At 60.6% G+C, this 12,931-nt stretch overlaps 1 protein-coding gene across 1 annotated transcript in view; it reads left to right on the forward strand.

Annotated features, from left to right (window-relative positions):
* Positions 1–12,931, forward strand: part of MYO9B (myosin IXB) — a 66,574-nt gene that overhangs the window by 51,434 nt on the left and 2,209 nt on the right. The window contains exons 22-39 of the mRNA XM_077776977.1: positions 5–200; positions 1,113–2,021; positions 2,852–2,924; positions 3,100–3,224; positions 4,806–4,933; positions 5,161–5,351; positions 7,282–7,380; positions 7,496–7,669; positions 7,761–7,802; positions 8,002–8,113; positions 9,129–9,202; positions 9,626–9,822; positions 9,864–9,982; positions 10,264–10,369; positions 10,603–10,734; positions 11,626–11,749; positions 12,025–12,072; positions 12,418–12,564. Of these exons, the coding sequence (XP_077633103.1) occupies positions 5–200; positions 1,113–2,021; positions 2,852–2,924; positions 3,100–3,224; positions 4,806–4,933; positions 5,161–5,351; positions 7,282–7,380; positions 7,496–7,669; positions 7,761–7,802; positions 8,002–8,113; positions 9,129–9,202; positions 9,626–9,822; positions 9,864–9,982; positions 10,264–10,369; positions 10,603–10,734; positions 11,626–11,749; positions 12,025–12,072; positions 12,418–12,564 (2,996 nt within the window). The remainder of the gene's footprint in view (positions 1–4; positions 201–1,112; positions 2,022–2,851; positions 2,925–3,099; positions 3,225–4,805; positions 4,934–5,160; positions 5,352–7,281; positions 7,381–7,495; positions 7,670–7,760; positions 7,803–8,001; positions 8,114–9,128; positions 9,203–9,625; positions 9,823–9,863; positions 9,983–10,263; positions 10,370–10,602; positions 10,735–11,625; positions 11,750–12,024; positions 12,073–12,417; positions 12,565–12,931) is intronic.

Consider the following 12,931-nt stretch of genomic DNA (forward strand, 5'->3'; position numbering starts at 1 on the left):
TGCCCGCTGCCCGCCCGCCCCGCCGCCCCCCAGGCCTGCTGGCGGTCCTACCGTGTCCGCCGGGCACTGGAGAGGACGCAGGCAGCCGTGTACCTCCAGGCTGCGTGGAGGGGCTACTGCCAACGGGTGGCCTACCGACGCCGGAGACAAAGCATCGTCCGCCTGCAGAGCCTCTGCCGGGGTCACCTACAGCGCAAGAGGTGGGCAGAGCAAGGCCCCACCACCCCTTCCCTCCCCACTGCCCCCAGCCCCGAACGCTCCCCTCAAGCCAGAGCCGCCTGAGATGGCATCTGGCCCGCGAAGCCACCAGGACGTCATCCTAGATGCAGGGAGGCTGGGGGAGGGGCCCTCAGGAATCTGGGCACCTATGGCCCCAGAGAGACGCCCACAGGGGCTGGTGGGCAACACCTGCAGGTGAAGATGGAGGTCACTGATGGCCGGGCTGACTCTCCACCAAGGATCCCCCTTGCTCACCTGCCCGCCCTGGGCCCATTGATGAAACACTTGGCTTCAGAGGCAGAGGTTTCAGGCCGCAAGGACCAGCCCATAGCCGGTTCCCCTCTCCCCCTCCTTGTATGTGATGCTCAGGCGTCCACTCAGCCAGGGACCCCAGAGGAACACAGGGATTTTTTTTAACATTTATTTATTATCGAGAAACAGAGACAGCATGAGCAGGGGAGGGGCAAAGAGAGAGGGAGACACAGAACCGGAAGCAGGTTCCAGGCCCTGAGCTGTCAGCACAGAGCCCAACACGGGGCTTGAACCCACAAACAGCGAGATCATGACCTGAGCTGAAGTTGGATGCTTAACCGAATGAGCCACCCAAGCGCCCCAGGAACTCAGGGACTTCGTAACAGATCCCTCCCACAGTAGGGAGACCCAGGGCAGAGGTGGCCATGACAATGGGGGGCCGCCTCCTGTATCCCCCTCCCGTAGCTGAGGAGTTTCCGCCTTTCCAGAAGCATCTCCAGGGGCCAGCGTCACCCTGCCTGGCAGAGGCAGACCCCGGCCCCCCGCCCGTGGGTGGCACAGGGGCCCCTGACGCCCTGGGGAGACTCTGGAGGTGGTCTGCACATTTGTTCCTGAACTTGCCCCCTTAATCCTCACACCAGCTTCCGGCAGATGGTCACAGAGAAACAGAAGGCTGAAGAGAAAGAGAGGGAGGCCCAGCAAGCCCTGAGGGAAGCAGCAGAGGAGGGAGTGCCAGGCCGGGTGGCCGAGCAGGAGCGGGGCCCAGAACCGTCGGAGGACAGGGAGCCTTCGGCCTTGGAGCCCGAGGTGTCGCCAAGCGATGAGCCCCTGGCGGAGATCTCCCAACCGGAGAAGGTGGAGGCCCCCAGCCTGGAGAAGCCTCCTCCGCCCCAGAAAAACGTGGCTGAGAGTCACGAGAAAGTGCCCAGCAGCCGGGAGAAGCGGGAGTCCCGGCGGCAGAGAGGGCTGGAGCACGTGAAGCTCCAGAACAGACACATCCAGTCCTGTAAGGAAGACATCGCCCTCAGAGAACCTTCTGGAAGGGCCATCCTAGAGCAAGAAGAGAGCCTCCCAGAAGACAGACAGGAGAGCAGAGAAAATGAAGCCCTTTCAGACACGGGGACAGAGACAGAGAATGCGCCTCAGCAGCAGCCGGAGGAGCCCCCGCAGGCTGTGCCAGCTGGCCGGCTCCTCGGAGAAGCCCCAAAGGTGCCCCCGGGTGGGGACCTGCCGCCTGGCCACGTGGAACGGCCGACCAGCCTAGCCTTGGACAGTACGGTCAGCGTGCCCGCCCCCGGCACCACCCCGGAGGCTCCCAAGGACAAGAGCAAGCTGGGCGGTGACCCAGGGGCGCAGGACAGACCTGAGGGCCCCGGAGGCTCCACCCAGATCCAGCGGTACCGGGACCAGGACTCCGAGCGGCTGGCCAGCGCCGTGGAGCTGTGGCGGGGGAAGAAGCTGATGGCCGCCGGCTCCAGCACCATGCTCAGCCAGTCCCTGGACCTCAGCGAGCGGCACCGGGCTGTGGGGGCCGCTCTCACGCCCACAGAGTAAGCCCCGGGCCCTCCTTTGTGTGAACACCCTGGGTGCCGGGCAGGGTGGAGGGACGTGACCTGTGGCTCTGTGTGTGGGAGCCCCGAGGAAAGAGCAGGACGGGGCAGAGGAAGGTAAAGGGGAGCCATCTGCCAGGAGCCACACAGCCTGGGGCCAGCAGGGACCCTGGGTCCCCCGCCACAGTCCGTTGTGTTCACACAGAAATTCCTCCGCTCTGTGAGAGGCAGCGTTTTGGGGCGACCTCCCCCTCCCCGGCCCGCCTGGGTCTCTGTTTCCTCATCAGAGAATCGGGGCGACCTCACTCCCCCAGGGATGGAAGAAGGGGCCCAACTTTTTTTTTTTAATATTTTTTATTTATTTCTAGGAGAGAGAAGAGAGAGACAGCATGAGTAGGGGAGGGTCAGAGAGAGAGGGAGATACAGACTCCGAAATTGGCTCCAGGCTCTGAGCTGGCAGTCAGCACAGAGCCCGACGCAGGGCTCGAACCCACGAACCGCGAGATCATGACCTAAGCGAAAGTCGAACGCTTAACCGACTAAGCCACCCAGGCGCCCAAAGGGGCCCAACTCTTGACCCTTAGGTAGCTGCCTAGCAGAGTCTGCCCAGAGGCCTGCTTGGCCAGAGGGAAAAAGCTAGAGGAAGACACGACCTTCTGCTATAGGTCAGGCTTTCTGGGCCTCGCACGTGGACCCCTGTGTCCCTCGTCTGGCCTGGGCCGTCACGAATGGCAGCATCCCTGATCCCCTCCCCCCCCCCCCCCTCTGCCCCCACCCCAAAGCCCNGACTCGCTCTTGTGAGTAAAAGCCACACTTCTGTGATCTCGCAGGGAGAGACGCATTTCCTTATCAGCAAGCGACGTCTCCAAGCTCCTCCCGTCCCCGTCCCAGACCAAGACTCAGGTAAAGCCCCAGGCTCCAGCTCCCGCCCCTGGGGGTCCAAACCCGCTTCCGCCCCGGGTGCCCTGGCTCGACCCGAAGTGCGACGGAGAACGGAAGTCCGGGGAAAGCAGAGCACCTGCGCTTTCCCTCCAGCAAGTGCTCTCTGCCTCCGCTCACCCAGCCCTGTTCCCGGCAGCCTTCCACGGAAGCGGTGGATGGGGAGCCCGGCACCAAGAAGCCGGCCGTCCAGAAGAAGAAGTCGGGCGACGCATCTGCCAGCATAGATTCGGGGCTGTCGCCAGGCCCCCAGGCCGACTCTAAGTAAGTGTGAGGTTTGGAGGTAGCTCAAGCCACCAGGGGATGCCCCGGGGTTCCTGCCAAGGCCTCCTATCTAGTCTCCTAAACCGATGGAAGTTACGAAGCTCAGTGGGGCAGATGTTTGCTCAGTCTGGGATGAGAGGTCCCTCACGGAGCCCAGGTCACGACCGCCCCACATGCCAGCGTAATGACTCCCGCTGAAGTCTGGAGACAATCTGGGTCACCTCTTCTGGGTCCACAGAGAGACGGTTTCCGTTTGACTTTTTCTGGTATCGAACCCCAGCCCCCTCTGCTTCCGGAGCCCCTCCTGGGTCCTTGGGTGGAAGAAACTGGGCCAAGGCTCTGTCCTCAGAAAGCCCCACGGAGGCGCTCCGGATGGTTCCATCACGGAGCGGAGAGGACGGGCCACGGGACAGGGGAGCTTGGCTCCTCACCCAGAGGCAGGAGGCGGAGGAAGGGCCAGCACAGGCCGGCAGAGGGAGGCGGAGTGCCCACCACTGCGGGGACAGCCCACCGCCAAAACCAGTCGCCACCAACCAGGGGGCTCCCAGCAACTGGAATTCACTTCTCACGGCCCCGGCGGCCAGGAGTCCGAAATCAGGGTGTCCACCAGGCGGCTCCCTGGGACAGGCCTGGGAGGGGCCCTTCCTCGCCTCTCCCGGTTCCCGGGGACTCCCGAGCGTCTTTGGCTTGTGGCCACATCGCCTCCATCTCCGCCTCCATCTTCACACGACATTCTCCTCTGTGCTTTCTCTTTCTCTGTCTCTTATGAGGATACGTGTCATTGGATGAAGGGAACTCTCTGGGGCCCCTTTTGTGAGGGTATCAGTCCCATTTATAGGGACTCTAACCCTCATGACCTAATCATCCCCTAATATCTCATCACACTGGGTAGTAGACTTCAGCACTGGGGGCAGCACACACGTTCAGACCATGGCACATAGAACTTAGTCACATCCGCAGAGATCTTTTTTTATTAAGTCTGTTTATTTGAGATCTACAGGGACAGCGCAAGTGGGGAGGGGGGAGAGAGAGAGAGAGAATCCCAAGCAGGCTCCTCGCTGCCAGCGTGGAGCCTGACGCAGGGGTCAAACTCCAGAAACCACGAGATCATGACCTGAGCCGAAACCAAAAGTCGGACACGTAACTGACTGAGCCACCCCGGCGCCCCTGCAAAGACGCTTGTCCCAAACGAGGTCACACTCCCAGGCCCTGAGTGTTAGCACACAGACACGTCTTTTCGGGGGCACAGCATTCGGTGTATGATTTGGCGTCTATTTGATTTTTTTTTCCCTAAAACTTGGGCCCATAAAAACACATTAAGGAGTCAGAGGGTAAATTCTATTTCTTTTTTTGTGTATGAAAATGGGGTCACGCTGTGATGTCTGCGCTGCATCTTGCTTTTTCACCTGATCCCCTGCTGTCAGTTCACACAAACCAATCTCATTTTTAGTAGTATCTCATTGCGTCGATAACCAAGAAAAGCGTTATTTTTTTTCTTTATAGTAAGAGGGCCCTTTCTTCGGCCTCTCTTCCGTTGTCATGTCCAGAGGCTTAAACGAAACCCCTTACTTCCTCCTACAGATCCACTTTTAAAAGACTTTTCTTGCATAAGAACAAGGATAAAAAATCCAGCCTGGAGGGTATGGAGGAAACTGAGAACACAGTGCACACCATGCCAGAAGCCGCTGCCACCAAAAAGAATCTAGAAGGTTGGTTGCTGGCAGCCTCAGGGATGGATGGAGGAGCTGCCAGGGTTCCCTGGGACAGGGACGTGTGCTGGTCCCTGGGGCTTCGGGGCTGGCTCCCCCACCCCCCACCCAAGCCCCAGAGCACTTTCTGGCAGCCCCAGTTTGAGGCAGGGCAGGGTCCTGGTCCTCTGTGTGTGTGACCCTGCCTCCCCAGTACCCACCTCGCCAGCCACTCCTTCTCGCTCCAGCCTCCTCGAGCCACCAGCACCGCCACGCAGCAGGGGAGAAGCACGCCAAGGAGCCAGGAGGCAAAGGGAAGAAGAACCGAAACCTCAAGATCGGCAAAATCACAGTGTCCGAGAAGTGGCGGGAGTCGGTGTTCCGCCAGATCACCAACGCCAACGAGCTCAAGTACCTGGATGAGTTCCTGCTCAATAAGGTGGGTCACCCAGAGGCACATACAGGGTCGTGGCGGGGGAGGGGGAGACGCGGAGTCAGGGCTGGGCCTCCGCAGAAGGGCTCTCAGTAGCCTCCAGTTTTCTGAGCCGCCACACCAGAGCCCTTAGTGTGTCGGGAACAGAAAGTCCAGGTGCACCGTTACAGCACAGAAAGTTCCAGAAACCAGATGTTTATTCCTAACTTTGACATGAGGTCATTTACTACAGAACCCCTCCCCGGGCTCACATGAGAACATCTGCAGTCTATGTTTCCGTTGCTCACCACGGATGTTTACGTTTCATGTGAAAACTCAGTGGGTCTTGAGATCCTGGCTTGGGAGGTAGAGCATGTGACTCTCGATCTCAGGGTCGTGAGTTCAAGCCCCACGTTGGGCATAGAGCGTCTTTAAAAAAAAAAAAAAAAAAAAAAAGTCAGCAGGTCTTACTATAGGGACTGCGCAGAAAATGTAGAACCGGGGCACCTGGGTGGCTCAGTCGGTTGGGCGTCCAACTCAGCTCACGTCATGATCTCATAGTTTGTGAGTTCGAGTCCCACGTCGGGCTCTGTGCTGACAGCTCAGAGCCTGGAGCTGCTTCAGATTCTGTGTCTCCCTCTCTCTCTGCCCCTCCCCTGCTCACACTCTGTCTCTCTCTCTCTCTCTTAAAAATAAGTAAACATTGGGGCGCCTGGGTGGCTTAGTCGGTTAAGCGTCCGACTTTCGCTTAGATCATGATCTCGCGGTTTGTCGGTTCGAGCCCCACGTCAGGCTCTGTGCTGACTGCCAGCTCAGAGCCTGGAGCCTGTTTCAGTCTGTGACTCCCTCTCTCTCTGCCCCTCCCCTGCTCACGCTGTCTCTCTCTCTCTCTCTCTCACTTTCCTAGAAATGAATTAAAACATTTAAAATATATATATATATAAATAAATAAATAAATAAGTAAATAAACATTAAAAAAGAAAAGGAAAAAGAAAATGTAGAAGTGTGTTACATCCAAGGTGTCAATTGTGGGACACACCTGTCCCGAGGGCCTCAGGCCAGAGCCCTCTCCTGCACGTGTGCGTGTGCTTGTGTGTGCAGGAGAGGCACCAGGCTGATGAGTTTTATCCTGCAGTACCTGCCCTGGAAGTTTGAAATCTGCTGTTTGAAGTCATTGTGTGGTGTCACACAGCACCGCATGGGGAAGAGGAAGTGCTTGGGTGCGGGAGGGACATACTTGCATCCTGCTAGGTGGCCCCTGGTGGCCCTGCAGCCCAACTGTGGCTCAGTCAGTTAAGCGTCTGACTTTAACTCAGGTCATGAACGCGAAGCTTGTGAGTTGGAGCCCCGCATTGGGCTCTGTGCTGACAGCTCAGAGCCTGGAGCCTGCTTCAGATCCTGTGCCTCCCTCTCTCACTGCCCCTCCCCTGTTCATGCTCTGTCTCTCTCTATCAAAAATAGAAATAATAACATTAAAAAAATTTTTTTTAAATGAGCTTTTACAAAACACGTTGGGTCTCAGGGAAGATGCTGATCGAGCGTTGTGTGTATACAGTGGAGCTGAATTAGTAACCATGGCACACGTCCAGGGCGTGTCTAAGTGCCTGTGCAGGGTGGCAGGAAGGGCCCCGGCCAGACTCCCAGTTTCCAACCAGGGCTGATCCTGCCCCAGGCGACAGCTGGCTACCTCTGCAGACATTTTTGGTTGTCCTGACTGGAGAGTGCTACTGGCATCTAAGGCGTGGGGGCCAGGGGTGCTGGTCAGCACTCCCCAGTGTGGTCCAGCCCCACATGTTGGGTGGTTTAAACCTGGACTGAGGAATTGGAAAGACCAGGATTAGCCGGAGGGCCTGGATGTTTTTCCCTGAGGAGCCAGGGAAGGACTTGGGACAGAGCACCCATCAGATGTAAGACCTGAGGTCACGCAGGCTCAGCGCATCATTCTCTCCTTCTCCAGATAAACGACCTGCGTTCTCAGAAGACTCCCACTGAGAGTTTATTCATCGAAGCCACCGAGAAGTTCAGGAGCAATCTCAAAACCATGTACTCCGTCCCCGTACGTGCAGCCCCCAGCGCTGGGGAGGGCTCCCATAGGGATTGCCATGCCCTCTCCTGGGCACCCCCCGCCCCCGCTGGTCTTTCCCCCGGGGGTCACGCCTGCGTCCCCGCAGAACGGGAAGATCCACGTCGGCTACAAGGACCTGATGGAGAACTACCAGATTGTCGTGAACAACCTAGCGGCTGAGCGGGGGGAGAAGGACACCAACCTGGTCCTCAACCTTTTCCAGTCGCTGCTCGACGAGTTCACCCGCGGACACACCAAGAACGACTTCGAGCCGCCCAAGGTTGGTGGCGCGGCTTCGGGAAGGGGCTGGGGGGGGGGGCGGGGGTGCTCCCAGGGCCCACACCAACGTCGCCTCTGTGCTCCCCTCGCAGCAGAGCAAAGCCCAGAAGAAGAAGCGGAAGCAGGATCGCGCTGTGAGTACTCGCGCAGGCGAGAGGGAGTGTGGGTGAGCGTGTTTTCCGGCCCAGCCCTAGGGAACCCAGGCTGTGAATGGGAACCTTTGCCCCCAGATGCCACAGGCTGCATGCACGCCGGGCAGCCTCAGGGTGAGACCACAGAGGGCCTGTTCCCCCCCGCCCCCCACCGCTCAGCGCCCTCCTCCACGGCCCCCAGGTCCAGCAACACAACGGGCACGTATTCACCAGTTACCAGGTGAACATCCCACAGTCGTGCGAGCAGTGCCTCTCCTACATCTGGCTCATGGACAAGGCCCTGCTCTGCAGCGGTGAGTGCCCCAACCCCCCCACATCCCCTGACCCTTCACTTTGTCCCTCCCCACCCTCCATCACACCTCCTGACCCTCCCACTGCAGCCCCTGACCCTTCCCCATGCCTAGGGACCCTCCACAAAATCTCTGGCTCACTTGCTACACCCCCTGACCCTCACCTTGCCCCTGGGGACCCTCCTACCAAGCCCCCTGATCCTCCATTATACTCCCTGATCCCCTTCATATCCCCAACCCCTCACTGTGCACCAGGGCCTTCACTCGAGCCACAGGGTGGATCCTTCTGGAACCCTGCCCTGGCCACCTCTCACCCACTCAGACCTCTCCCCGTCACACTGCGGCAGATCACGATTCTCAGCCGGCCCTGAGACCCCCAGCCGCCTCTGCAGCCTGCCCTCCACCCTGGCAGGTCACCCATGTCCTCCCTCCCAACCTGGGTCCACTCCGCCCCTGCTGCCTTGACTCCGACACCTCTCTAGAACCCCAGAGTCCCTCCCTCATGTGCCAGACGAGGCCAGTCAGCCCCACAGGGACCCGGAGAAACAGGCAGGAGGCCGGGGCCGGGTCAGCCAGTCTCTGGAAATTGTATTTTCCTGCAGTGATCAGCTCTCGCTCCCCGGGCCTCTGTCTTCTGCCCCGGGGTCTCTGGTCTCCTCGGCCCCTGTGTAAGGAGCGATCTGTCCCCGCGTGTCCATCACAGATACCAAGGCAGTCATCACCGGCCTGAGACAAGGACACTGGCTGCCCCTCCTTTTGGTCTCAGCCAATTTCCCCTCAAGTATGGCCCCCCAGGCCCCTCCCTGGTTCCGCTGGCCAGGCTCCGAGGCCACAGACAGTCACCAGCTGGGAACGTCTGCCCACATGGCTTCCTCACTTGGGAATCAGGGCAGGGGTTTGTAGGACTCAAATGCAGAAGCTGGTCAGTGGGTCCCTGGCCAACAGGGCGGGTGGCCTCGGGAAACCGGGGTCCTTGATGCACCATCTGTGACACCGCCACCCCCCCATGTCCTCCTAGTGTGCAAGATGGCCTGCCACAAGAAGTGTGTGCCCAAGATTCAGACCTACTGCTCCTACACGTGCAGGAGCAAGGTGAGCTCCCCGGGGTGGGGAACTTTCCAGAACACCTAGGGGAGGCCATCCTGAGCGATGTGGCGGAGAGGGTGTGCTTGGTGCAAGGCCAAGGTAGGGTGTCCAGCGAGGGGCTGGTCCATAGTCCCGGTTCTGTCAGAGCCCCTCGAGGTCCCCTGAGACAGGACTGGGCTTATGTGTGCCTCTCACACCCCCAGCCCTGGCCCTCCGGAGACTCAGGAGGGGCGTCCCCAACTCTGTGCACGCGGGAGGCAGGACCAAGCGCCCTGAGTCCGCTGTGGCCGCTCCTCATGGGAAATCCCTGTCCAGCAGCCAGCAAGCTCCTTAGCCGGGTGCCCCCAGCAGCCTGTGGGGGGAGCAGGGGGCGGCAGAAAGGGATGGAGCCCACACAGGAGGCCTGACCCCCCACCTCTGGTACTGCAGAGTGAGCCAGGTGCAGAGCCAGGCCACTTCGGCGTGTGCGTGGACAGCCTGACCAGTGACAAGGCCTCGGTGCCCGTTGTGCTGGAGAAGCTTCTGGAACATGTAGAGATGCATGGCCTGTACACCGAAGGCCTCTACCGGAAGTCGGGCGCTGCCAACCGCACGCGGGAGCTCCGACAGGCGCTGCAGACCGGTGGGTGTCAAGGGCGAGTGGCCAGGAGGCGGGGCTGGGGCCCAGCCCCCCCCCAGCCCTCACCGCCCCNCATGCCATCACCGGAGTGCTCAAGCAGTGGCTTCGGGAGCTGCCTGAGCCCCTCATGACCTTTGCCCAGTACGGCGACTTCCTCCGAGCCGTGGGTGAGTCCCACAGCAGCAGCGAGGGCAGGGCAGGCAGCCACGGCCAGGGTTAGACCCAACCGTGCTCACCGTGGCCGGTCAGGGAGGCACGGCTGAGAAACTAGGGCTCAGAGCAGCTGGCCCGGTGCAGGTCCCCAGCCTAGGGCAGGGCCAGGACCCCTCGGTAGTCCTGCATTTTGCCACCAACCCGCCCTAGCCCCCGCGTGGCGGGAGGCGCCTCTGCGCCCTGGGAAGGTGTGGGGGTCCGCGCTTCGGGGAGCTGACGCCCGGGGCCCTCCTAGAGCTGCCAGGGAAGCAGGAGCAGCTGGCCGCCATCTACGCCGTCCTCGAGCACCTGCCTGAGGCCAACCACAACTCGCTGGAGCGGCTCATCTTCCACCTCGTCAAGCAAGTGCCTGCCATCCGTGCTCCGCGGGGTGGGGGGTCCCTGTCAGGAGCCCCACCCCAGCGTTCCCTGGGCCAGCGGTGGCGCCCCAAGACCCGGGCTGCCGGGGAGGGAGGGGGGTGCTAGCCTCTGCCTCCAGAGTACGGCGCGCACTTTCCCGGCAGCAGCAGCCCCAGGGCCCTGGCCTCCGGTCTCGGGGCTCCCTGGCCACCTCTAACTGCCACTTGCCGCGCAGGGTGGCCCTGCTCGAGGACGTGAACCGCATGTCGCCCAGTGCTCTCGCCATCATCTTCGCACCCTGCCTCCTGCGCTGCCCTGACAACTCGGACCCACTGACCAGCATGAAGGATGTCCTCAAGGTTACCACGTGAGTGCCAGGTGCCAGGTCCCCATCCCCACCCCCGCACTGTGTCCTCCGGCAGCTAAGGCGTCCCTTCCAAGTGCTTTTGAGGCTGGAGAAATGCAAAAAAAGAGAAGAAAGCCCTCATCTCCAGTTGCCAGGAGAGGGGCAGACGGCAAAGCTGTGATCTTGGCCTCTGGCTGGCAGTGAGAGCCGGCAGGAGAAGCAGCAATGATCTGGGGGTTTCTTCTTCCCCTTCTCCCCGCTGCACGATCTTCAGAAGTCTTCAGAGTTTTTCCAAAGAACTCAGAAGGAAGATGTTAGGCATCAGTGACTAAGAGGACATTTTTCATGCTTCAAGTTTCTTGTGTGGCCCTGATGCTACCCCAGTAGCTGCGTGGTGTTGACAGATTTGCTTCCAGCCTCTTCCAGCACATTCTTTGTTTGTTTTCTTATGTGGTCAAGATGTTGGGAGACCTGAGTTGTGACTCTCTGTCCAGGTGGAGATGCCCGCCCTCTCCCCACAGAGAGGCAGACCCCCCCCCCCCCCCCCCCNCTTGGGGTTGCCTGGCTGCAGCCCGTGACACATCACCCAGCGTCCCTGTTCCTCATACTTCTGGAGAACCCCCAGCCGGCAGGGTGACTCCGAGGATCGCTTCACTCTGATCCATGTACTTCCTCCTGCAAACCGGGAGCCTCGTCGAGTCGGAGGCTCAGGCCCAGAAAGGTGGAGTGAGCCGCCGGAGGCCACACAGTGAGCCAGCACCGAGACGGCGCCGCCCGTGGCTTTCTGCGGCCCTGCCTGGTCTCTGGATGTCTGTCCGGCCACCGTGCCCCAGTCTCCGGCCGGTGCCTCTCCAGACACCAGGCCCTGACACCAGCCATCCTGGGGTAGTAACGGAGTCGCCTCGCCCGCAGGTGCGTGGAGATGCTGATCAAGGAACAGATGAGGAAGTACAAGGTGAAGATGGAGGAGATCAGCCAGCTGGAGGCGGCGGAGAGCATCGCCTTCCGCAGACTCTCGCTCTTGCGACAGAACGCTGTGAGTGGAGGGGGCGGGGCCTGTGGGCGGGGCCTGTGGGCGGGGCTCGGACAGGGCGTGGTCTTACGCAGTACTCCTCGCGCTCCTGCCCAGCTCCGCCACAACCTGCCTGGCCAGGGGCCTCACGGGAACACGGTTGGGAACTAGGTTCCCCACGTCGGCTAAACGACCACCTCCCTCACTCAGCCTCCTGCCGACTGCCCCTCAGAGGGCAGCAGGGGACCTGGCACCCGCTTGGTGATGGTTCGGGTTATCCANGTTCATCTCTTTCCCAGCCCTGGCCTCTCAAACTGGGGTTTTCGTCTCCCTATGAGGGGGTCCTGGTACGTACATGTTCCGTGGGCCCACCCTGCATGTGTCCGGGCGTGGTGCATGCTGGGTTTCCCGTGCACCTGTGGTCTCCTAGGATAGACTGAGCATGTCCTAACCTTCTGGAAGTGCATGCTGGGGGAGGCCCGCCGCCTGCTGACCACCTGTGCCGAGGATGACTAATCAGCCGAGCACCGGCCACCCGGTCCCCACGTGATCCCTGGAGCGGCCTCACCACGCCCACCCTTCCACACCACAACTAACCTCTCCCAGAGCCGCTCACACCACCCTCTCCCTCCCACGAGCACTGACCCCACCGTCCAGAGGGGCCAGCCAGACCTGCCGCTTCTCTTTCGTAGAACAAGAGCCCCAAGGCCCGGGGGAGCAGTGCCGGGGGCCTGGAGGAGCTAGCAGTGCTGCCGGAAGAGGAAGTGCCCAGTGGTGATGAGGACCGCGAGAAGGAGATCCTCATTGAGCGGATCCAGTCCATCAAGGAGGAGAAGCAAGTGTCTCTGCCCCCTTCCTGCCCACGGCCCTGCGGTCCGGCCCCACCCCCAGGCCTCTCTGCCATAGCGGATGGGCTGTTAGGAGGCTGATGGGCTAGGCTCATGCCCCTCATCCATTTCCCACCTCGCGGGGTGCTGCTGTCCTAAATCGCAGCCTAGGGCTCTGCTGACACCTCACACTTGGCCACCAGGAACCATGGCAGCCCATGGGGAAAGAAGGGGCAGCAGAGGGGTAATGCCCAAACTATCCGGAAGTTGGTCTTTTTTTTTTTTTATGTATGTTTATTTTTGAGAGAGACAAAGAGCACGTGGGAGAGGGACAGAGAGAAGGAGACACAGGATCTGAAGCGGGCTCCAGGCCCCAAGC

This window comes from Crocuta crocuta, unplaced genomic scaffold (genome assembly GCF_008692635.1).
Source record: "Crocuta crocuta isolate KB4526 unplaced genomic scaffold, BGI_CrCroc_1.0 scaffold77, whole genome shotgun sequence".
Classification (NCBI taxonomy): Eukaryota; Metazoa; Chordata; class Mammalia; order Carnivora; family Hyaenidae; genus Crocuta; species Crocuta crocuta.